We start from the raw sequence: 26,822 nt of genomic DNA, 5'->3' as shown, positions 1-26,822 counted from the left end.
CCATAAAACTCCTAGAAGAAAACATAGGCAATACACTCTTTGACAACCAGATTAAAAAATGGGCAGAAGATCTGAATAGACATTTTCCCAAAGAAGACATACAGATAGCCAACAGACACAGGAAAAGATGCTCAACATCACTAATCATCAGGGAAATGCAAATCAAACCACAATGAGATATCAACTCACACTTGCCAAAAAAGACTATTATTGGGGACTTCCCTGGTGGTCCAGTGGTTGAGAATCCATCTTGCAATGCAGGGGATGCTGGTTCAATCCCTGGTTGGGGAACTAAGATCCCACATGCCGTGGGGCAACTAAGCCCGCCACCACAACTACAGAGCCCATGTGCTCTGAAGCCCACACACCACAACTACAGAGCTTGTGCGCTCTGGAGCCCGCGTGCCACAACTAGAGAGCCCGCATGCCGCAACTACTGAGCCTACACACTCTGGAGCCTGTGCACCACAACTAGAGAGAAGCCCACACACAGCAACAAAGAGCCCATGCGCCACAACGAATGATCCTACTTGCCGCAACTAAGACCCGATGCAGCCAAAAAATAAGTAAATAAATATTAAAAAAAAAAGACTATTATCAGGCTTCCCTGGTGGAGTAGTGGTAAAGAATCCACCTGCCAACGCAGGGGACATGGGTTCCAGCCCTGGTCTGGGAAGATCCCGCATGCCGTGGAGCAACTAAGCCCATGCACCACAACTACTGAGCCTGCACTCTGGAGCCTGTGAGCCACAACTACTGAGCCCATGTGCCACAACTACTGAAGCCTGTGTGCCTACAGCCCGTGCTCTGCAACAAGAGAAGCCACCACAATGAGAAGCCCACACAATGCAACAAAGAGTAGCCCCCACTTGCCGCAACTAGAGAAAGCCCGCGCACAGCAACGAAGACCCAATGCAGCCAAAAATAAATAAATAATTTTTTAAAAAAAATGACTATTATCAAAAAGACACAATTGGCTATACTCCAATATAAAATAAAAAGTTAAAAAAAAAGACTTAAAAAAAAAAGACAACAAATAAGTACTGATGAGGAGAAATGGGAACCCTCACGCACTGTTGGAGGGAATGTAAATTGATACCACTATGGAAAACAGGATGGCAGTTCCTCAAAACATTAAAAATGGAACTGCCATATGAGCCAGCAATTCACTCCTGGGTACTTTTCCAAAGAAAACAAAAACACTAATTCGAACAGATATATGCACTCCCATGTTCACTGCAGCATTATTTACAGTAGCCAAGATATGGAAGCAACTTAAGTGTCCACTGATTAGATGAAAAGATAAGGAATATGTGGTATGTATACACACTAGCATAAAAAAGAATGAAATTTTGCCATTTGTGACAACATGGATGGACCTAGAGGCTATTAAGCTAAGTGAAATAAGTCAGACAGAGAAAGACAAATACCATATGATTTCACTTATACGTGGAATCTAAAAAACAAGACAAATGAACAAACAACAAAACAGAAGCAGAGTCACAGACATAGAGAACAAAGGTGGTTGCCAGAGGGAAGGTAGGAGTGAAATAGGTAAGGAAGATTAAGAGGTATAAACTTCCAGTTACAAAATGAATGAGTCACACAGATGAAATGTACAACATGAAGAATACTCTCAATACTATTGTAATAATTTTGTATGGTGACAGATGGTAACTAAACTTATCACGGTGATTATTTTGTAATGTACAGAAATATTGAATCACTATGTCATACACCTGAAACTAACACAGTGTAGGTCAATGATAATTTCAATTAAAAATTTTTAAAAAGATACTAATCACAAGAAACCCTAAAGTAGCACTGTACCAATGACCTTAAAGCAAAGAACTCTAAACCAAAGGGCAAAATAAACAGTGACCTAAAAAATCAAAAAATTTGTCTACCACCATCTTAAAGAGATTTAGGTTATGATGATTTTATTAGTCATTCTATTTCATAAATTCTCACCTCTTTTGGTGTTTTATGAGCTGCACAAAGAAAAATCCATTGTTCAGTTGCTGTCATCTGAGTGCATGTATCTGGATGGCATTCACTCTGTTAAAATAGTTACATTTATTAATATGTAAAATAATAATGAAAAAGTTTATCATCTGAGTTGCTACATTTCATGTAAAATTCTAGAATAAATTAAAAATTTGGGTAAGTCTTTTTAAGCACATTAATTTATAAAAACAGGAAAAAAAATCAGAACTTTCAATTATAGCTTTAACTTAAAATATTACCTGAAGTTTGACAGCAAGTCCATTTAGCTCAAGACAGAATTGCCTAAAAATGTAAATATATAAATGAAAAGTCTTATCCTCCATATTATTTTTAGAATATTAATTGTAAAAACAGAATCCCATCAGTACCATTCTTCCTCCATCATCATCATTATCAACACCACCTGAACTTACATGGCACATTCCTTACAAAAACATACACATTAGTAAACAAAACCCAAAACTAACAACCCTAACAATAATGTTCAATATCAGAGTTCAGTGAGTTGATTACTGTTACACACTGGAAATTGGTACAATTTTTCTGAGAAATACTTTGAAAATATTTACCAAGACCCTTACAAAGTATATATATTTTTAACTAAGTCATTCTCCTAAGAATCTATTCTAATGAAATAATCAGAACTGCAATGCAGACATATGTATAAAGATGTTCACTGAAACTATATACATAAAAAATTTCTTTGAAACATTATAAATGATTAGCAATTGGAGAGTAGTGAAATGTTGGTATTACATAAACATACAAACGATATATACTTATATTCACAGTAAGATTCCAGTTATGTAAAAATTCATGTGTGTGTACATATCTGTATACAGATAATCAGAAGAAAGACTAGACATTTTATATTCCTATACATTATACAGGTTTTATTCTGATTACAAACAACATGCTCCTTCTAAAAACTCCAAACAGGACCAAATACAAAATATAAAACAGGAAAGTCCTCCATACTTCCATGACCTCTTCCCAAAAGATAGTTATTGTTTACATGCAAATCTGATTTTCTCTGGATAGATTAAAATATATTGGAATCATATCATACACAATTTCACAACTTGCTTTTTCATCACTTAATAGATCTTGGGCATTTTTTCATGACTTACTTTCCCTCTAAAATTGTCAAACTGAGAATTATAAAGCCTAGAATAATGCTTGGATTGTTCCTACAATAGTTAAGTGCTCAAGAAATATTTTTGAATAAATGAAAAATGGAGCAAATTACATGACATTTAGATCATTTTTAGACAGACTTGCTATTTGATATGAAAAGACAATTAATCCTTTATGTCATAAAGATACTTTATGTTGTCAAAGTACTGAATGTGTTCCCTCTAAAAATCTATCAAATTAATCGCTATGTTTCCCCATCAAACAAATGAATACACTTTGGTTCCGCAAATATGCAAGGCTAAAACCTATAATTAGAAGATAAAAGAGAGTTCCAAAAGAAAAACAAAAAACCCAAAATACTGCACATATGTGAAAGGAAAACTATATTTATTTATTTATTTATTTATAACATACATTAAAATAGAAGAAAGCAAATTAAAAAACAAGGGTCAAATTTTCAGTTGTCTATAACTGTACTTCCTTTCCAGATGCCTAATAATGCTGTTCTTAGATTATACAAATAACACTATTTCTGAATCACCACATAGTCCTCTACTGCCCCATATCTGTAAGTCGCATGTTATGTGTTTCTGAGTTGTTTTCTACTAAGTGGTAATAAAGACAGGTGGTGATAAACACGTTTCTCATCTAGTCCAACCTACTTATGGCCAACAGGAAAATTAAGCTAACTGACTTGGCAGTGCTATAGGTACAATCGGAGGCAAATAGTGCAAACCTAACAGCTTCAAGTTAATTCAGTATAGGACTAGCACACATAGTTATGCAGCTGAAAAGACAAGCCAGAGCTGAAATCTAGTCTACACTCTAGTCACTAAGCCATGCATACTAGCATGGGATTACAGCCACTCAGAGGAAGGGGCATCTTTTCCTAATTACAAATATTCAGTAGGTAGTAGTGGGAGATTTGACTGAGGTCATGATTCAATTCCCATTAACATCATAATATAATCAACTGCATTAATCAGTAACAGCAAGTATTAAGCCTCAAATCAGTAACATTAAGCACATGCAAAAAAAAATCAAACTGCTTTTAAAACTCTTCTTGGTCAACTATAAAGATGTATACACTATAATAAAGAGACAAAAGAATATATATGTCATATATAATACATAAATTAGACAAAACAAAAAAAGTGGTTAATATCAAAAAGCCCCAAAGGTAATAACAATAGCACCAGGACAAATGGAATATGAATAAGAAAGATTTTACAAGTTTTGTATAATGCATATTTCATAGTCTAAGTTAAATAGGGAGGAAAATGTCTTTCTTAGATCTGAAATAAAAACCTTGTAAATTAAAATTGGGCTTCCCTGGTGGCGCAGTGGTTGAGAGTCCACCTGCTGATGCAGGTGACACGGGTTCGTGCCCCGGTACGGGAAGATCCCACATGCCGCGGAGCGGCTAGGCCCGTGAGCCATGGCCGCTGAGTCTGCACGTCCGGAGCCTGTGCTCCGCAACGGGAGAGGCCACAACAGCGAGAGGCCCGCGTAACGCAATAAATAAATAAATAAATAAATAAATAAATAAATAAAACGAACCCTCACTTTTTAGGAATTATGCTTACAGTGAAAAAAACACACTTGCTTATTTTCATCACTAATCCATAGGTAAGGAAGTAGTTATTTTCAAAGCTGATTAAAAAAAGAAAGAGGATATATTATACTAAAGTGCTCTCTATATTTATAAGAATGGCATAACATCTACATACTCATGCTTTCAATTATCATGCATCGAGATGTATTAAAAAAAAAAAAAAAACTCGATCAAGTAGTCAAGTGACTTGCCCAAGAAAATGGCAGATTACAAAGAAGTCTCAGCATCCTGAAACTGCTGAACGGTTATGACAAGACAGTGTCTTAACAATATCTAGACAAGCCTATAGCATCAAAACAAAACAACAGAAAAAGTACCTTGTCTACAAACTGAGGCACTCATCACAGGAAATGGTCTAATTTATTCAGGAAAAGTCATATCTCTACTCCACCTTATTATCTAAAAATCAACTCACAGTAACAAACTCTGATCAACACATATCTCATACAACATCCTCTTTAATGTATCAACTCATCCTAGCTCCGATTTACAATGGAAAGTTTATAACTTCAAGAAATAACCTAGTAGCTTCAGAATACAAGTGCTTCTAAAGTTAACTCATGATTCATTAGAAATCAATTTTCTCATTCAAAGGATATTATGAAAAGCTCTAAAACTTCTTACTTCAGGATAATTAATCTCCATTTACCAAACAAAAGACTGGAAGTTCACAGTAGTTACCAGGTAACTCGTCAGCTACCAAGTCTAGACTAGGACCTCTAGAGAGAAATAAAGTAGATGAATAGTAGGTAGTAGAAATGAGTAAGTACATGGAAATAATGCATCTGTGATTAAATGATGTAATTAAGGAAAACCATGTAAAAAGATAATAAGGCCCAAATCCATAAATATAGAAAACAATGAGTAAATAACAATGTTGAAAACTTTATAACGTAAAAACATAAAAGCTTTAGAACTTTGCTTTTTGGTCTGTAGTTAACTAATTTATGATTCATAATCATCATTAATATTAAAGGTTATTTTTTACTACTAGGAGTACATTACTATTTTGATACATAATAAAGACCTACCTTAAATGTTCATACTTCCATACACCTTCATCTTGGCCTTCAGGTGGTTCAAGAATTTTGTCAATATTGGAACAATCTGCTCTTATGTTCTGTTGAATATACTACAAACAAAGAAGTTCTTACAGTTAATTAAAATATACTACATGGTAAATCTTATGAGAGTTATTATTGTTTAACGGGTACAGAGTTTCAGCTGGGGAAGATGAAAAAGTTCTGGAGATGGAGGTGGTAACGGTTGCACAACAATGTGAATGTACTTAATGCCACAGAATCGTACACTTAAAAGTGGCAAAAATGATAAATTTTATGTTATATATTTTTTACCACAATAAGAAAAAGCAGAGTAAACACCGAACAAGAAAATCCAAAGAAATCCATGCTCAGAGGTAATCAAACTGACAAAAACTAAAGATAAAGAAGCCAGTGGGGGTGAGTGTGTGTGTGTGTGTGTGTGTGTGTGTGTAAAGAATCCAGCGAAAAGAGAGACAAATGACCTATAGAAAAAGGATTCAAATGAGTGCAGCTTTCTCACCAGAAAACACAGATGACAGGAGGAAATGGCAGAACACGTTTAAAGTGCTGAAAGAAAAGAAATGTCAACCTCTGTATCTAGCAAAAATACCCTTCAGGAATGAAGATAAAGATATTTTCAGAGGAAAGAAAACTACGGAGGTTTACTGAGCTCTGCCCACCAGAGCAACAACCAACTCTACCCACCACCAGTACCCGCCATTAGGAAGCTTACATATATTTAAGTGATATATTTAAAGTGATGAAAGGGAAGCAACTACACCCAAGATTACTCTACCCAGCAAGGATCTCATTCAGATTCGATGGAGAAATGAAAAGCTTTACAGACAAGCAAAAGCTAAGAGAATTCAGCACCAACAAACCAGCTCTACAACAAATGCTAAAGGAACTTCTCTAAGTGGGAAATGCAAGAGAAGAAAAGGACCTACAAAAACAAACCCATAACAATTAAGAAAATGGTACAGGAACATACATATCGATAATTACCTTAAACGTGAATGGATTAAATGATCTAACCAAATGGAATCAAAAAAAAGATGATTCTTTTTTTTGGCTCACTGAATGGATACAAAAAAAAGACCCATATATATGCTGTCTACAAGAGACTCACTTCAGACCTAGGGACACATACAGACTGAAAGTGAAGGGATGGAAAAAGATATTCCATGCAAATAGAAATCAAACAAAGCTGGAATAGCAATACTCATATCAGATAAAATAGACTTTAAAATAAAGAATGTTACAAGAGACAAGGAACGACACTACATAATGATCAAGGGATCAACTTCAGAAGAAGATATAACAGTTATAAACATATATGCACCCAACATAGGAGCACCTCAATACATAATGCAACTGCTAACAGCTATAAAAGAGGAAATCGACAGTAACACAATAATAGTTGGGAACTTTAACACCTCACTTACACCAATGGACAGATCATGCAAACAGGAAATTAATATGGAAACACAAGCTTTAAGTGATACAATACACCAGATTTAACTGATATTTATAGGACATTCCATCCAAAAACAGCAGATTACATTTTCTTCTCAAGTGCACACAGAACATTCTCCAGGACAGATCACATCTTGGGTCACAAATCAAGCCTCGGTAAATTTAAGAAAATTCAAATCATATCAAGCATCTTTTCCAACCACAATGCTATGAGATTAGAAATCAATTACAGGGAAAAAAACTTAAAAAACTCAATACATGGAGGCTAAACAATACGTTACTAAATAACCAAGAGATCACTGAACAAATCAAAGAGGAAATCAGAAAATACCTAGAGACAAATTACAACGAAAACACGACGATCCAAAACCTATGGGATGCAGTAAAAGCAGTTCTAAGAGGGAAGTTTATAGCAATACAAGCCTACCTCAAGAAACAAGAAACATCTCAAACAAACAATCTAACCTTACACCTAAAGGAACTAGAGAAAGAAGAACAAACAAAACCCAAAGTTAGTAGAAGGAAAGAAATCACAAAGATCAGAGTAGAAATAAATGAAATAGAAACAAAGAAAACAATAGCAAAGATCAATAAAACTAAAAACTGGTTCCTTGAGATGATAAACAAAATTGATAAACCTTTAGCAAGACTCATCAAGAATAAGAGGGAGAGGACTCAAATCAATAAAATTAGAAATGAAAAAGGACAAGTTACAACAGACACCACAGAAATACAAAGCATCCTAAGAGACTACTACAAGCAACTCTATGCCAATTAAATGGACAACCTGGAAGGAATGGACAAATTTTTAGAAAGGTATAACCTTCTAAGACTGAACCAGGAAGAAACAGAAAATATAAACAGACCAATCACAAGTAACGAAATTGAAACTGTGCTTAAAAATCTTCCAACAGGGCTTCCCTGGTGGCACAGTGGTTGAGTCCGCCTGCCGGTGCAGGGGACACGGGTTCGTGCCCTGGTCTGGGAAGATCCCACATGCCGCGGAGCGGCTGGGCCCGTGAGCCATGGCTGATGAGCCTGCGCGTCTGGAGCCTGTGCTCCACAACGGGAGAGGCCACAGCGGTGAGACGCCCGCGTGCCGCAAAAAAAAAAAAAAAAAAAAAAAATCTTCCAACAAACAAAAGTCCAGGACCAGATGGCTTCACAGGTGAACTCTATCAAACATTTAGAGAAGAGCTAACACCCATCCTTCTCAAACTCTTCCAAAAAATTGCAGAGGAAGGAAAACTCTCAAACTCATTCTATGAGGCCATCATCACCCTGATACCAAAACCAGACAAAGACACTACAAAAAAAGAAAATTACAGACGAATATCACTGATGAATATAGATGCAAAAATCCTCAACTAAATACTAGCAAACAGAATCCAACAACACTTAAAAAGGATCATACACCACGAGTGGGATTTATCCCAGGGATGCAAGGATTCTTCAGTTTACGCAAATCAATTAGTATGATACACCATGAAGAATAAAAACCATATGATCATCTCAATAGATGCAGAAAAAGCTTTTGACAAAATTCAACACCCATTTATGATAAAAACTCTCCAGAAAGTGGGCATAGAGGGAACATACCTCAACATAATAAAGGCCACATATGACAAACCCACAGCAAATGTCATTCTCAATGGTGAAAAACTGAAAGCATTTCCTCTACGATCGGGAACAAGACAAGGATGTCCACTCTTGCCACTATTATTCAACACAGTTTTTGAAGTCCAAGCCATGGCAGTCAGAGAATTAAAAGAAATAAAAGGAATACAAGCTGGAAAAGAAGAAGTAAAACTGTCACTGTTTGCTGATCACATGATACTATACATAGAGAATCCTAAAGATGCCACCAGAAAACTACTAGAGCTAATCAATGAATTTGGTAAAGTTGCAGGATACAAAATTAATACACAGAAATCTCTTACATTCCTATATACTAACAATGAAATATCAGAAAGAGAAATTAAGGCAACAATCCCATTCACCATTGCAACAAAAAGAATACAATATGTAGGAATAAAACCTACATAAGGAGGTAAAAGACCTGTACTTAGAAAACTGTAAGACACTGATAAAAGAAATCAAAGATGACACAAACAGACAAAGAGATATACCATGTTCTTGGACTGGAAGAATCAATATTGTGAAAATGACTATACTACCCAAAGCAATCTACAGATTCAATGCAATCCCTATCAAATTACCAATGGAATTTTTTACACAGCTAGAACATAAAATCTTAAAATTTGTATAGAGACACAAAAGACCCCGAATAGCCAAAGTGGTCTTGAGAGAAAAAAACCGAGCTGGATGTATCAGTCTCCGTGACTTCAGACTATACTACAAAGCTACAGTAATCAAGACAATATGATACTGGCACAAAAACAGAAATATAGATCAATGGAACAGGATTGAAAGCCCAGAGATAAACCCACGCACCTATGGTCAACTAATCTATGACAAAGGAGGCAAGGATATACAATGGAGAAAAGACAGTCTCTTCAATAAGTGGTGCTGGGAAAACTGGACAGCTACATGTAAAAGAATGAAATTAGAAAACTCCCTAACACCATACACAAAAATAAAATCAAAATGGATTAGAAACCTAAATGTAAGACCGGACACTATAAAACTGTTAGAGGAATACATAGGAAGCACACTGACACATATCACAGCAAGATCTTTTTTGATCCACCTCCTAGAGTAATGGAAATAAAAACAAAAACAAATGAGACAAAAAAAAAAAATGAGACCTAATGAAACTTAAAAGCTTTTGCAAAGCAAAGTATACTACAAACAAGACAAAAAACAACCCTCAGAGGGGGAAAAATATTTGCAAATGAATCAATGGACACAGGATTAATCTCCAAAATATATAAACAGCTCATGCAGCTCAACATTAAAAAAACAAACAACCCAATCAAAAAATGGGCAGAAGACCTAAATAGACATTTCTCCAAACAAGACATGCAGATGGCCAAGAAGCACATGAAAAGCTGCTCAACATCACTAATCATTAGAGAAATACAAATCAAAGCTACAATGAGGTGTCACCTCACACCAGTTAGAATGGGCACCATCAGAAAATCTACAAACAACAAATGCTGCAGAGGGTGTGGAGAAAAGAGAACCCTCTTGCACTGCTGGTGGGAATGTAAATTGATACAGCCACTATGGAGAACAGTATGGAGGTTCCTTAAAAAACTAAAAACAGAATTATCATATCATAGAACAGTATGGAGGTTCCTTAAAAAACTAAAAACAGAATTATCATAAAAACAGAATTATCATTGATAATTATCATATGATTATCAAACAAATATCATATGATCCCACTACTGGGCATATACCCAGAGAAAACCATAATTCAAAGACACATGCACCCCAATGTTCATTGCAGCACTATTTACAATAGCCAGGTCATGGAAGGAACCTAAATGCCCATCGACAGACAAATGGATAAAGAAGATATGGTACATATATACAATGGAATATTACTCAGCCATAAAAAGGAATGAAATTCGGTCATTTGTAGAGATGTGGATGGATCTAGAGACTGTCATACAGAGTGAAGTAAATCAGAAAGAGAAAAACAAATGTCGTATATTAACGCATATATGTGGAACCTAGAAAAATGGTACAGATGAACCAGTATGCAGGGCAGAATCAGAGACACAGATGTAGAGAACAAACGTATGGACACCAAGGGGGGAAAGTGGCAGAGGGGTTCATTGTGGTGGGATGAATTGGGAGATTGGGATTGACATGTAACACTAATATTTATAAAATAGATAACTAATAAGAATCTGCTGTACAAAAAAATACATAAAATTAAATTAAAAAAAAAAATTAAAGCTAAGGAGAATTCCTAGTCAGCAGACGGCTCTAAAAGAACTGCTAAAGGAAGTTCTTTAGTTAGAAGGAAAAAAATAATACCAGAAAGAAACTTAGACTATCAGGAGCAACAGCAATTATATTAATATCTGGGTATAAATATATATTAGACCATTCTTCTCTTGATCTTTAATATATGTTTGGCAGATGAAAGCAAAAAATATAATATTGTCTGGTGGGGTCTTCAATGTATGTAGATGTAATATAGATAACTAAAGCATAAAGGAGGAGAGTAAAATGGTCCAAATGATGACAGTATCTACATTTCAATTGAAGCAGTAAAATATTGACTCTAAATAGACTGAAGAGTTAAGCATGAACTTAGTAATCTCTAGAGCAATCATCAAAAAAATTATATGAGATACAATCAAAATCAGAATAAATTAAAATAGAATACTAAAAATGCTCAAATAACCCTTAAAAAGGCAGAAAAAGGAAACAGAAAAAAAAGAGGAAACCAAAAACAAGTAATAAAATGGTAATTCTAAATCTAAACATATCTATCAATAACCATATTCACATTAAATGGCCTAAATATACCACTTAAAAGACAAGGACTGTCAGAAAGAACAAAGAAATATGACCCAACTATACTGTTTATGAGAAACTTACTTCAAATATAATGATATAAGTAGGTTAAAAGTAAAAGGATAAATTTGATAATGACACTGTTTCCTGATAATAAAGGAACTGCATCAGAAAAAAAAAAAAAAAGTAAAAGGATGGAAAAAAATATATACCATACAAACACGAATCAAAAGAAAGCTGCAAGGAATGAAAGGTAGTTCAACATTTAAAAAAAAAAATTAACCAATGTAATACACTTCATTAATATACAGAGGAAAAAACACAAGCGTATCAATTAATGCAGAAGTCATCTGACAAAATCCAACACCCTCATGACAAAAACAGAAAACTAGGTATATGAGAGAACTTCCTCAATGTGATGAAGGGCATTTTGAAAAACCCACAGGTATGATGTTACTCATACTCAATGGTGAAAGACTGAAAGGTTTCCCTCTAAAATCAGAAATAAGGGGGCTTTCCTGGTGGCGCAGTGGTCAAGAGTCTGCCTGCCGATGCAGGGGACACAGGTTCGTGCTCCGGTCCGGGAAGATCCCACATGCCGTGGAGCGGCTGGGCCCGTGAGCCATGGCCGCTGAGCCTGCGCGTCTGGAGCCTGTGCTCCGCAACGGGAGAGGCCACAGCAGTGAGAGGCCCGCGTACCACAAAAAAAAAAAAAAAAAAAAATCAGAAATATGGCAATTCCTTGATGGCCCAATGGTTAGGACTCTGTGCTTTCACTGCCAACGGCCTGGGTTCAATCCTTGGTCGGGGAACTAAGATCCTGCAAGCCACACAGCATGGCCCCCCGCCAAAAAAAAATCATAAATGACACAAGGATGCCTGTTTTCACCACTGCTATTCAATACTGTACTTAAATTCCAGCGAGAACAATTAGACAGTAAATAAATGAATAAAAGGCACAGATGACATGATCCTATATAGAGAAATCCCAAAGAATCCACAGGAAAGCTCATAAAGCAAAGAAATGAATTCAGTGAAGTAGTAGGATACAAGATCAAAATACAAAAATCAGTTGTGTTTCTATACACCTTCAATGAACAATTCAAAAAGAAAATTAAGAAAGGAACTCCTGGGCTTCCCTGGTGGCGCAGTGGTTGAGAATCTGCCTGCCAATGCAGGGGACATGGGTTCGAGCCCTGGTCTGGGAAGATCCCACATGCCACGGAGCAACTGTGCCCGTGAGCCGCAACTACTGAGCCTGCGCGTCTGGAGCCTGTGCTCCGCAACAAGAGAGGCCACAATAGTGAGAGGCCCGCGCACCGCGATGAAGAGTGGCCCCCGCTTGCCACAACTAGAGAAAGCCCTCGCACAGAAACGAAGACCCAACACAGCCAGAAAAATAAATAAATAAATGTGGGGTTTAAAAAAAAAAAAAGAATTTTAAAAAATTAATCAAAAAAAAAAAAAGAAAGGAACTCCTATATATTGATATATCTACATCTAAATATAACTAAATCACCTTGCTGTACACCTGAAACATTGCAAATCAACTCTACTTCAATAAAAAATGATAATAAAAATTAGAAAAAAAAAGAAAGCAACTCCATCTACAATAGTATCTGAAAGAATAAAATACCTAGGAATAAGTTTAACTCAGGAGATTAAATACTTGCATACTGAAAACTTCAAAACTTGCATAACCTAAAGCAATCTACAGATTCTGTGCAATCTCTATCAAAATTCCAACAGTCTTTTTTGTAGAAATGGAAAAGCTGATTCTCACATTTATATGTAATTGCAACGGGCACCAAATAGCCAAAATAATCTTGAAAAGAAAACACAAGTTGGGGGCTTCCCTGGCGGCGCAGTGGTTGAGAATCGGCCTGCCAATGCAGGGGACAAGGGTTCAATCCCTGGTCCGGGAAGATCCCAAATGCCGTGGAGCAACTAAGCGCATGCGCCACATCTACTGAGCCTGCACTCTAGAACCAGGAGCCACAACTACCGAAGCCTGCGCACCTAGAGCCCGTGCTCTGCAAGAAGAGAAGCCACTGCAATGAGAAGACTGTGCACTGCAAGGAAGAGTAGCCCCCGCTCACCGCATCTAGAGAAAGCCCAAGCGCAACAACAAAGACCCAACGCAGCCAAAAATAAATAAATTTAAAAGAAAAAAGAAGAAAACATAAGTTGGAGGATACAGACCTACCAATTTCAAGACTTACTACAAAGCTATAGTAGTCAAAATAGTGTGGTACTGGGAATTCGTTGGTTGTCCAGTGGTTAGGACTCTGAGCTTCCACTGCAGGGGGCACGGGTTCAATTCCTGGTTTGGGGAACTAAGATTCCCCCACGCTGTGTGGCCAAAAAACAACAACAAAACAGTGTGGTACTGACATAAGGATACACATATAAACCAATGGAACTGAATAGAGGAACTAGAAATAAACCCTCACATATACAGTCCAATGATTTTTGACAAGGGTACCAAAACCATTCAATGTGGAAAGGTTAGTCATTTTAACCATTTTTAAGTGTACGGTTCTGTGGCTTACTTGCATTCACAATGTTGTGCAACCAAAGAAAAGCCCTGGACCTGACGGCTTCACTGGTGAATTTTACTAAATATTTAAAGAACTAACATCAATCCTTCTCAAACTCTTCCAAAAAATTGAAGAGAAGGGAATACTTCCTAACTCCACTACAGCAGCATTCCTAATACGAAAGCCAGACAAAGATACTCTAAGAAAACTAGAAACCAATATCCCTTATGAACACTGATGCAAAAATCCTAGCAAACCAAATTCGGCAGCAAATTAAAATTATACACCATGACCAAATGGGATTTATTCCTAGAATGCAAGGATGGTTCAACATACAAAAATTGATCAATATAATATACCATGTTAACAGAATGAAGGGAAAAAAAATACACAATTATCTCAATTGGTACAGAAAAAGCATTTGACAAAATTCAACACCTTTTTATGATAAAAACACTCGACAAACCAGAAATAAGAAGAAATTAACTCAACATAATAAAGGCCAAATATGAAAAACCTACAGCAAACATCATACTCAACATGGAAGACTGAAAGCTTTCTGCTAAGATCAGGCACAAGATAAGGATGCCTGCTGTTGCCATGTCTATTCAAAATACTACTGCAAATTCCAGCCAGAGCAATTAGGCAAGAAAAAGAAATAAAAGGCATCCAGACTGGAAAAGAAGTAAATTTAGTTGTTTGCACATGAAAAAATCTCATATGTAGAAAACCCAAAAGATTACACAAAAAAATTGTTAGGACTAATAAACAAATTCAACGAAGTATCAGGGCAAAACTCTACTTTTAAAGGGAAAAATATGTGCACATTTTTCCTCTTAATTTTTGCCAATTTCCAGGCATAGAGCTCCAGGTTTATATTTCTGTATCCTCCACAAGGCCTATCTCTTTGCTAGCCCATTAAATATTTGCTGATTGAACAATACATTCTTTTTTAAAATAAATTTATTTATTTATTTATGGCTGTGTTGGGTCTTCATTGCTGTGCACGGGCTTCCTCTAGTTGCAGTGAGTGGGGGCTACTCTTTGATGCAGTGCACAGGCTTCTCACTGCAGTGGCTTCTTGTGTTGTGGGGCACTGGCTCTAGGCATGTGGACTTCAGTAGTTGTGGCTTGCGGGCTGTACAGTGCAGGCTCAGTAGTTGTGGCGCACAGGCTTAGTTGCTCTGCGGCATGTGGGATCTTCCCAGACCAGGACTTGAACCCTTGTCCCCTGCATTGGCAGGCAGATTCTTAACCACTGTGCCACCAGGGAAGCCCTAATATGCCATCTTAAAATGAGGTTTGATAAAAGTTTCAAACAGGTATCCCATTAATTCCATGGATTCTGGTTTGTGCTAAAAGTTACAGGAATATTTAACTATGCCAAAAGAAATAAAATGCTTAGGTTATTAGAGTTGCAAAAGTAGCTATTGTTATTACCTGCTGAACAGCTAGTGTACTGTCCATTTCATCAAAGGATTCATCAGGCCAATTATAGAAATCCTATAAAAAAAATTTCATGATTAAAGCACGTACAAAGTTACAAAGAAGATGCAATACTATTATGATTAATTTCAATTCTTAATAAAGATCCGAAGTTATACCAGAGAAGAAAAGCCCTCATACGGTAAACAATGTGATTATTAGTGAATAAGTTAAAGGAATTTTATTCAATGTTTTAAATGAACACCAAGATTTTATTTAATTGAACTATAAGCTATACTTTTTTCAGTCACAAATCCCTCAAATATGGCTCCCATAAACCTCTCATGTATTACTTAATTGATAAGCCTATCATTTTTTTGTTTGATAGTTAAATATTTTTCTAAATGTTATACTGAAAAAAAACAATCTCCAGGCAGTAAAAAACTGAATCAGTTTTTACCCAAAGAGAATAGCTAGAGTTAGTAATAGTTACTACTCCATAAATATTATTTAAGACAGACATTATAAATTATAATTCCAATTCCAAATGGTGTTTTAAATTTCTAAATCAAAATATGAGCTCCATCAAAAAGCAGTCATCTAAACAGAATAACCTTCTCTTAAAGGGAATATTTCTGTGGATCACTTTGCACTGGTTCTGAATTTCTCTATAGATAGTTCAGTTCATAGACGTTCCCCTAAGTGGTTAAGAACCTTTCCATTTGACTGCTGAAATATATCCCTTGTATGTGCGCATTGTCCAACGCATTGTAGGTACTCAATAAATGTCTGAGAAAAGGTAGTAGTAAACCAACAATCCATAACCCTGTATCGATCAACATGGATTAAGTCTCCAAAGGCCATGAGCAAAAATTGGAGCAAGCTGCAGAATACAGTGCATGATACCACATGAATAAAAGTTTAAGAAAGTGCAAAACATACTTATGAATATAATGCATATATAATAAAAGTATAAAGGAAAAAAAAGGAATGATAATCACCATTACTGGCTGGGAGTGGGCAGAACACAGAATATCACAATACAGAGGGATTTAACTATATTAGTAATGTCCTAGTTCTTAGAGTAGGTGATGGGTATGGTACACCTTTTTAAGTGTCTTAAGCATTTCATATCTTTTTTTAAATAGTTGCCTTATCTGAATGAAAATGAACTTTATTTTAAAATGTCAAGAAATAAAAACAACTTTCTGGAAATTGTTCTAGGATGTCTTTTCCTAGACATCATCTACATATCACCAGAAAGTAGTTTTTAAATTCTTCCTTTCTGATTTGTAGTGAAAACTGTTTCTATCAATACGTTTTGCCTATTCTTTCGTTTAAAAAAAAAGAAAAGATAGTTTGTAGAATATTTTGTTTTTAAAATATTAGAAAACACATATAGTGGTACACAGAAAAGATGTAAAAAAGTTAATTGGAAATTAAATGCTTTGCCTCATCATAACTGTGATATACTTTAAACACTTAAAAGAGGAGCCAAGGGACTTCCCTGGTGGCACACTGGTTAAGACTCCACGCTCCCAGTGCAGGGGGCCTGGGTTCAATCCCTGGTCAGGGAACTAGATCCCACATGCATGCCGTAACTAAGAATTCACATGCCACAACTAAGGAGCCAGCGAGCCGCAACTAAGGAGCTTGCCTGCCACAACTAACACCTGGCACAACCAAATAAATAAATAAATATTCTAAAAAAAACCCAAAAAACAGGAGACAAAAATCCAGCCTAATGAACATTCTCATCTAATTCAGTTAAACGTTTACTGAAAACCAACTTTGTGCTTATAACCCAATCTAACCAATTAAAAAAAAAAAAAGGAGGAAGATACTCTACCTACTCTATTATAGTTCTAAATAAATCATTTTAGAATAGACCCCTTTCACTGAAGGAAATCAGTGTGATAGACAAGGGATATGACAGAATGCTGCTTAAATAGTCCTTTTTCTAAAAAATCTTAACCTTTTCTAATACATTTTATTTAACAACCTTGATCTATGACCATCTGGAAAAAAGCAAAGAGTTTTCTTATAGGTGACTTACTCATAACAACACAGCAAACAGGTGTGTTACAATATTGAGTTAAAATCTATGATTCTCTAACCTTTCAAAATTAAGAACTTTTGAATAAGTAAAAATGGATGATTCTCAGAATGTGAGTACAAAAGTCCATTTCTGAATTTAAAAACATAAAAGTTGATCACTTAAAAGAATCAGAAATAATGCTGCCACAGAAAAAGAATTAAAGGTATCTGAGAAAAGATCATTTATAAAGAAAGAAAGTTTAGAAACAGTAAAAGCATAAATAATATATAAATTCCATGTAGTATGACCACAAAATTGCCAATAGAACTGACACATGTGACTTTATAAAAAAAGGCTTCCCAACTAAACTCTAAAATTCAGTACTAGAAGCAACTTGTTAAAAAGAAAAGGTCACTAATGAACTAAGAATCGAATCTGGAGACTGGGCAACCTTGAGCAAATGCAGTCTAATCTCTGGGCTTCAGTTTCCTTTTCCGTAACATGCATCTAGGAAGCTGTCTGGATCTAAAAGTTCCCTTTGAAAGAACTCCCTTTCCAAAATTCTGTGCAAGATATTAAAATGTATTCTCTAGCATACTGTCATAGCTCTACGGTTGTTTCTGGTTTCCTCCCCCTCCGTCTCTTTTTCTTTAAAATTACATTTTTAACACATCTCTTCCGATTTTGGAGTCTGTACTCAATCGCAAGGCATTTTACCTGGCAGATTAATCAGATGAGGTCTACTTGATTTTTGTAAGAATGTGAAGCATCCCGTCTTTGGCAAATCCCAAGAATCAATACTGAAATAAGCACCAATTCACCCCAAGTACTACCCTACTAAAAGGTGATAAAATTATAATAAGTTCATTCCCTATGCTTCACATATAGTAACAAGGAAATTCACAAGGAATGGCATCTAACAAGTCCCAGCCTGATGATGAAAACTTGCTGGACCAGAGAACAGCTACGGAAAGAAGTGGTCAATGGCAAACAGCAGGAGGAGGAGGATAAAGTAAATTATCGACTCCCGGATCCGGCTAGACAAGCTGGATGGCAGAAGTCGGGCACGTCACAGGCCAGGTAGGAAATGGAAACCAGGACGAGGTAGGCTGTTGTTTACCCCTCCCACCCTGGCAGCCCCGACCCTCACGGAACCCCGGGGGTCTCCACCCGGCCGGCCGCGCCCCTCCCCGAAGCTGGTCACTGGGGATCAGGGGAGAAGCGAGGACAAGCAGTCACTGCTGACAGGCTCCCAGTCCCGGGCCTCGGCGGCCCCCACGCGCCCCTCACGCCCACCGTCCAATTGGAGCTCCGCAGGCCTCGCGGGCCGCCGCCGCCTCAGCCAAACCGAGGGGCTGAGGCTCCGGAAGAGCAGGCCGGGCACCAGTGCCCCTGCCCGCCCGCCTGTCGCCGCGGCCCAACCTCCTCGCAGAAGCATCCACCTTCCAGGTGCGGCGCAGCTCGGCACCAAGAGTTCCCTCTCCCCTCCACCAGAGGTGCAGAGATGGTACCTGGGCCTTGGTGCCCGGCCTGTTCCGCCTCAGCACTGCCGTCCCCTCCGCCATGACCATAGTGCCAGAGTCTGGGCGGCTGGAGTCGGTACCCGGATGTAGGGGACGGCTGCCTGCGCGGGGGGCGGGGCGGAGCGGCGCTCTAGGTCCGGGAGAGGGGGAGGGGCGACGGCTGACGGCACAGCCGCAGCCTGCGCGGGGCAGGTTGGGAGGAACCCGAGGAGGCCGGGAAAGGACCGGCGGGCGGAGGGAGGGGCACTGGAGAAGGAATATCCGACGACTCAATGGCGGCAATGTGGCGGGAGGGAAAGACCACGCCGCGGAGGCCGGGAGTGGCTGCGAGGGAGTTCGCAGGCCAACGCAGAGAGCCGCTGCGGGAATGCGCAAGTTCGGCGTAACGCGTTGGTGCATCTTCTTGGGCTTAACTGTAACGTTGGTTACCGTCGGAAAGACAGAGTTTGCACGATGGCGACCGTTTCAGTAAACTCTTGTGCAAGCAAATACCTAGAGAAGCGTAATTCTGTCCCGAAATCTGCCTAGGCGTGCAAAGTGGGAAACAGGCCAGCAGTCTGGGAGAATTCCACAGACCCTGCATGAAATCGACCCAATTTCAAATCAGACTCGGGCTTAAGAGTGTGAAATGATATTTCCGCTATCCACTAACTTCAAAACCAAGGGCTTTTCAGTATCAAGTTTGTGTAGACAAGAGACCCAGATGCCAATTATCTGAGATAGAGTGGACATCTGGTATTGTGTGTCAAGCAAACAAAATTAGCTTGTAAATTTTGCAAGTCAGAATCAGGAGGAGAAAATGAATGCCCCTTGATAGACAGTGGGAGTTGTGCATCTTACAGGATTTCAGATTTTCTTTGTTGCAAGTTTTAAGTGTTCTCTTAAGTCATGAAATCACAGTAGCATTGGCAAACTTTTTTTTTGTTCCTGCTTGGAAACCTTAAATCTTTGATTTGGGATGAGGGAGGCTATATGTTACCAGATGCGAAGATAGTTAAAAGAGTAAACAGTGTATATACAGTAGGGTGATTTCCAAGAGAGGAAAACATCAGGTATCCCATCAAGTACACATAAAGGTGTATTGAGAATGCTGAGAGATGTAGCAGAGGCTCCAAAGATGGAAGGGAGGAGTGGAGGACAGGTTGGTTAAAATGAGTGAGTGCAAAGCTGAATAACTCATGACTTGGAATTTTGTTCAAAAGCATTTAACAACGGGAAGTCTGTTTGCCTTTGAGTAAGATTCTTTCTATCGGGAAGATGTAGAGACTGGTAACTTTTTTTTTTTTTTTTTTGGCCTGCGTTTGGTCTTCATTGCTGTGCGCGGGCTTTCTCTAGTTGCAGCGAGCAGAGGCTACTCTTTGTTGTGGTGCGCTGGCTTCTCATTGCAGTGGCTTTTCTTGTTGCGGAGCACAGGCTCTGGGTGCGCGGGCTTCAGTAGTTGTGGCACCCGGGCTCAGTATTTGTGGCTCGCAGGCTCTAGAGCGCAGGCTCAGTAGTTGTGGTGCACGGGCTTAGTTGCTCCGCGGCATGTGGGATCTTCCCGGACCAGGGCTTGAATCCGTGTCCCCAGCATTGGCAGGAGGATTCTTTTTTGTTTGTTTGTTTTGCGGTACGCGGGCCTCTCCCTGCTGCGGCCTCTCCCACTGCGGAGCACAGGCTCCGGACGCGCAGGCTCAGTGGCCATGGCTCACGGGCCCAGCCGCACCGCGGCACGTGAGATCCTCGCGGACCGGGGCACGAACCAGTGCCCCCCTGCATCGGCAGGCGGACTCTCAACCACTGCGCCACCAGGGAAGCTCAGGAGGATTCTTAACCACTGCGCCACCAGGGAAGCCCCAAGACTGGTAACTTTTCAAGAGCAAGGACAATTCCATCACTACCTCATAGACAGCAAAAAATTTATTCATTCAACGAGTATTTATTAAGCCCCAGTACGTGTTTGGCACTGAGGTAAAAGTATGAAAAGGCGGCATCCTTAACCATAAGTTGCCTAGAGTCTAGCAATGGAGACAGCCGTGCAAATCACCAATTCTCTTACTAAATATAGTGAGGATCTAAGGCAAGCGGCACCTAAATACTGCCTCCCTAAGAGAGATAAGGGTGGGTCTGTAGAGAGCAGAGTCTTAGGTCTGGACAACCTCGCCTCATTTACTCCAAGGATTCAGTTAACATTTCCCAGATTGTGTGGTAGTCCCCGAGCTGTAAATATCAGTTACCTATAGTTGAAGGGGCTCATCTTAATGTTCTCTTAAGTCCAGATTTAATAATACTTAAGTAATACTGTTACAGCTCATCTGAAAAGAACAAAAGAAAAAGTGAATAAGTAGATGTTAAATTAAGGAACAAAATACGTATTCATCTCTTTGAAAAGTCTAATCAAGTTACATTGTGATGTCAATTCTGGCCTTGTTCACAGGAAGAACCTTTTTCTTTAAGGCTGAAATGTTTCTAGCTCATAACCTTCACATTTTAATTCCTCTATCAGTCTGCAGATTATGACCTCCAAGCAAAAAGTTTTATAACCATGATTAATTTAGGGGATGGGGGAAGAAGAAGAAGAAAAAAAAGCATGATCAGTACCATAACAGTTACATGTAATAATGGGTTACTTGAATATTTTGGTTAAAGAAGGAGTAGTCTTTTTAAAGGCAATATGGACAAATGAAAATAACTTTAGACTGAGATTCAAGAAATCTAAATTCTCTTGCTTGTTGACTGTAAGACTTTGAAAAATATCAAATAAAAGGGTTGGGTTTTTTCTTTTTTTTTTTTTTTTTTTTGGTAATGAAACTAGTGCACAGCAGTTCTTTCCTTCTGCCTCATAGAGTATGAAAGTATAAAAGTAAATACTCCTGGAAGTCTCTTAAAGTTTTAGAAGAAAATATTTTGTAAATCCAAAGAATCATAAGTAATTTCAAAACCATCTATCCAATACGAAATTCTCTTTGGGGAGTTCTAAAATCCAAGTAAAATAGTGAGTGCCCATTGTGTGTAAGGCACTGAGCAAGTGCTAAGAAACATGAATAAGATGTATAATCTATCCTCAAAAAGCTTAAAAATGAATGGGAAAGGAGGATATGTAAATTACTATACTACAAAGCAATATGTCTTAAGTGTTAAGCAGCCCCTGATGGTTGCCTACTTGCTATCCATACCCGTTCACTCATGTTCTTTGCAAACAGACTTTGATCTTGCTCAGTATCCATCTCTCCGAATTTGAGCAGAGAAAGGTAAACCCATCTCTAGCTGCGGGATAAATCCTCATTGGACTAAGCCAATGTTTAGTTAAAGGGTGAGCATGTGACTCCCTTTTAGCCTGAAGAGATATGAAAAGATATCTGATGGAGCATTTTAGGGAAGGGTTTTCTTAATCTTGACGAGATAATAAAAGAGATGGTCCCTTTTTTCTGCCAGTGAACCTTGTTAAGTCTGAGGCTGCATCAACCGTCTTGGCTTGAAGGAAGCCAGCCTAAGAGCAAAGCTGATGCAGTGAATGATGCATGAAGTAGTTGAAATGTGCTATAAAGTAACATTTATCTGTGGAGTTGCAGGAGATTTCATTGTGGGCCAAGTAAAGGTGAAGCAGCAGTGAAGTATGGAGATGTATGTTCATAGCTGAACAAATTAGTTGTATATGTAGCTTTATACATTTTCAATGTATTATTTGAAAATTAATTTCTCTTTATAAAAATCATTATAGACAAAATTTTTTTAATTTATAAAGTTCAAACTTAGACAACATTGACTACAAATGAGTGAGAGACTGAACTCCCACTGCACTTCATTTTTCTCTCTAGAATATTTGACCAATTAGTGATTGTGGTAGCCAGATGCCAAGATGGCCCCCAGTGATTATTATCTCTTGGTATTTACACCTTTGTGTGGTTCTCTCTCACGCCGAATAGGGCTGACCTGTTTAACCAATAGATTCTGTGAAAATGATGTTGTGTGACTCCTGATGTTAGGTGATAAAAGACATTGTGCCTTGCTCTCTTAGCTCACTTGCCCTGGGTGAGAAAGCTGTCATGTGTGAGGACCCTCAAGTAGCCTATGAGGGATCTGCATGGTGTGGAACTGAAGCTCCCACCAAAAGCAAGCATCGACTTGCCAGCATAAGTGACCATCTTGGAAGTATAACTTCCAGCTCCAGTCAAACCTTTGGATGATGGCAGCCTCATGAAAGACCCCAAACTAGGACCACCCAAATAAGCTGCTTCCAAATTTCTGACATACAGATACTGTGTGAGATGTTCATTGTTGTTTTAAGCCACTAAGTTTGGGGTGATTTGTTATGCAGCAATAGATATCTAATACAGTAGTTCCTGAATTTTCAGGAAGATGTGATCAGAAGAGACAAGTCACAACAGACTGTTATCATTTCCTCTTTTTAACAGGGGACCTCATGTCTTTCATGAAGTTAACGGCATTTTCTACCTTTATTTTCTTTTTTTTTTCTTAATACTTACGCATTTATTTGGCTGCGCTGGGTCTTAGTTGCTGTGTGCAGGATCTTTAGTTGCAGCATGAGAACTCTTAGTTGTGGCATGTGGGATCTAGTTCCCTTACCAGGGATTGAACCTGGAGCCCTGCATTGGTGGCACGGAGTCTTAGCCACTGGACCACCAGGGAAGTCCCTACCTTTATTTTCTAGATGACAGCAATCTCTATCTAAAATTATGCTATTACTTTAGTTGTTTACTTCTGCCTCCCCCATTTTATTCATCCCTGTATCTCCAGTGCCTAAGACAGTGCCTGACACATGTTCAAAAAATAATGAATTACTTAAAAATACTATAATAAACTGACCTTTTGAAATGACAAGCCAGATAAGTGAGTACCCATTCATGTTTTTTCCAAGTCAAGTCTGCAGGCTAAATGAGACTGAAAGAGCATTTTGTAAGAGTTTGGCTAAATTTTAACATGTCTTAAAGAACTAGGCTTAATCTGTAAGAAGAAAGAGGGTTTGGATCCATTCCTTATCTCTTATAACAGGAAAATCTCCATAGAAGCCAAGATTGGAAAAAAAAAACACCCATAAACTATAAAACCAAAAACTATAAAAATACCTAAAGAAACCAATGCAAGAAACTTATATCGGAGAAGACTTTTCAGAGTTTGAAATAATAACCAGAAGCTATAATGGAAAACATTTATTCAACTATACCAAAATGACTTCCTGCAAATTCAAAGCATAAACAAAATCAGAGCCAAATTGATAAACTGGAGGAAAAAAAATTTGTCACAAAGAAACAATTCCCCTGATAGATAAAGATATCAAATCATAAAAGGCCAGTCACCCAGTAGAAAAATGAGCAGAAGATATTAACCGTCAATAGGGACTGTCAGTTAACAGTAAAGGAAATAGAGATGGCTCTTAAACACATGAGATCCTCACCATCATTCATAATGATAAATTAAAATTATCAGTTTGGCAAAACATAAACTTTATAACATCCTGTATTATTGAGAGTGGGGAGAAATCAGCAGTCTCATACATTGCTGGTAGGACTATTAATTGATAGAACTTCTGTGAAGGGCAACTTGAAGGGGTGTGTGTGTGTGTGTGTGTGTGTGTGTGTGTGTGTGTGTGTACACATATATGATTAAAGTCCACATACCCTTTGACATAGCAATTACATGCCTAGCAATTTATCTTACAGATATGAAATTTATGCAGAAATTTTATTTTTTGCAGAACTGTTTCTAATAGCATAAGTTTAGAATTTAAATGTCCATCAATAGGAAATGCTTAAATAAATTTTGGTCCATCCAAATAATGAAATATCATATAGCTATAAAGAGAATGAAACTTTTATGTACTTTATAGATTAATTCCAAAGACAAATTGTTAATACAGAAAAAAACAAGGTGCCAAATGGTGTGTATGGAATATTTTATTTTTCAAAAGGAAAATGAATATATATGTATATATATTTCATATGCACAAGATACATATGTTTATACACACACATATACATATGTATGCATAAAACACCCCTGACAGGAAGAATATAAACTGTAACACTAGTGCTTCCAGGAATGGAACTTTGTGGCTAGGGCACAGGGATGGGAAGGACTCTTACATGCATATTATCTAGTTTAAAAAAAATTAAGGAAAAAAAAATAACAGGCTTGGGCTTCCCTGGTGGCGCAGTGGTTGAGAGTCCGCCTGCCGATGCAGGGGACACGGGTTCGTGCCCCGGTCCGGGAAGATCCCACGTGCCGCGGAGTGGCTGGGCCCGTGGGCCATGGCCGCTGAGCCTGCGCGTCCGGAGCCTGTGCTCCGCAACGGGAGAGGCCACAACAGTGACAGGCCCGCGTACCGCAAAAAACAAAAACAAAAACAAAACAAAACAAAAAATAACAGGCTTGACTCAAAATGTTAAGGGACGTCTTGTGCCCTCCTTTTACAGTTAATTCTTAAACTAAGAGGGGTTAGATGATTTGTCAAATGTCACTTAACTAGTATGTAAGTAACACGGGATCCAGAGCCTAGGTTTTAATGAGCTCTCTCATACAGATTGCTTAAGGGTAAAGAAAACATTTAAATAGTCTTCACATAAATAAATAAAAAGCTCAAAACTCCATTTCTGTGTGGGTGCAGAGAAAACAGCAATTAGGTTTCTGGATGAGGCATGTCTTAGTATCATGCTGGAGAACAATCTGGCAGTCCTTGCTGAGAAGCTTAAAAATGCTCACAGCTAGGTAAGTATTGTTGAGAGTAAATTGCTGTATCAGATATCAAACTTAAATATAACAGTTTATATTTATATTGAAAACACTGTGATGGAAAAGAGAGATCAATGAAACAGACTATCAAATCCAGGAATATGTTTATTTAAAACTTTAATGTATGATAAAGGTCACATTTCAAATTTGGGGGCAGGGGAGTGGTGGTGGGGAAGAATGGATAATGCAATAAAGTTGAGACAAGATAATCATTGGTTAAAAAAAAAGTCAGACACATATACTATACACTAAAATTATGGATCAATTAATTACTTACATTTCCAAAAGAAAAATGTACTAGAAGAATGAGATTTGACTAGCTAGAAACAAAACTGCACATCAAATTAGGAAACAAATGTGACAAGTTCACACCTCTATTATATAAAACCTTATGATCCATGTTGGTGGGAAAGCAGAATGGTGTGGCCACTACGGGAGACGGTGTAGAGGATCCTCAAAAAGTTAAAAATAGAACTACCCTACTTCTATTCAGGAATCCCACTTCTGAGTATTTATCTAAAAGAACTGAAATCAGAATCTCAAAGAGATATTAGCACTTCCATGTTAACTGTAGCACTATTTACAACAGCCAAGATGTGGAAGCCTAAATGTTCATCTGCTGGATGAATGAAGAGAGAAAATGTAGTATATACATATATTGGAATACTATTCAGCCTTAAAGAAGAAGGCAATTCTGCAACATTTGACAACATGGAATGAACCTTGAGGACATTAAGCTAAGTCAAATAAGCCAATCATAGAAGGACAAAATACTGCATTCCACTTACATGAAGTATCTAAAATAGTCAAACTCATATAAGCAGAGAGTAGAATGGTGGTTGCCAGGGACTA

The 26,822-nt window shown here is 37.9% G+C and overlaps 1 protein-coding gene across 2 annotated transcripts in view; it reads right to left on the bottom strand.

The window, feature by feature from the left end:
- Nucleotides 1-26,822, bottom strand: part of HSPE1 (heat shock protein family E (Hsp10) member 1) — a 40,043-nt gene that overhangs the window by 7,027 nt on the left and 6,194 nt on the right. The window contains exons 1-5 of one of the 2 annotated variants that reach the window (XM_004262891.4): nt 19,230-19,377; nt 15,696-15,758; nt 5,791-5,891; nt 2,247-2,289; nt 1,972-2,058 (exon numbers count right to left, since the gene is read on the bottom strand). In XM_004262891.4, coding sequence (XP_004262939.1) covers nt 1,972-2,058; nt 2,247-2,289; nt 5,791-5,891; nt 15,696-15,758; nt 19,230-19,289 — 354 coding nt within the window. In that variant the 5' untranslated portion in view covers nt 19,290-19,377. Of the gene's footprint in view, nt 1-1,971; nt 2,059-2,246; nt 2,290-5,790; nt 5,892-15,695; nt 15,759-19,229; nt 19,378-26,822 lie in introns of those variants that run through there. The other variant, XM_033430704.2, reaches the window with a different exon arrangement.

This window comes from Orcinus orca, chromosome 7 (genome assembly GCF_937001465.1).
Source record: "Orcinus orca chromosome 7, mOrcOrc1.1, whole genome shotgun sequence".
Taxonomy (NCBI): domain Eukaryota; kingdom Metazoa; phylum Chordata; class Mammalia; order Artiodactyla; family Delphinidae; genus Orcinus; species Orcinus orca.
The sequence above is the reverse complement of the archived record's forward strand: the minus strand, read 5'-3'. Positions and strand labels throughout refer to the sequence as shown.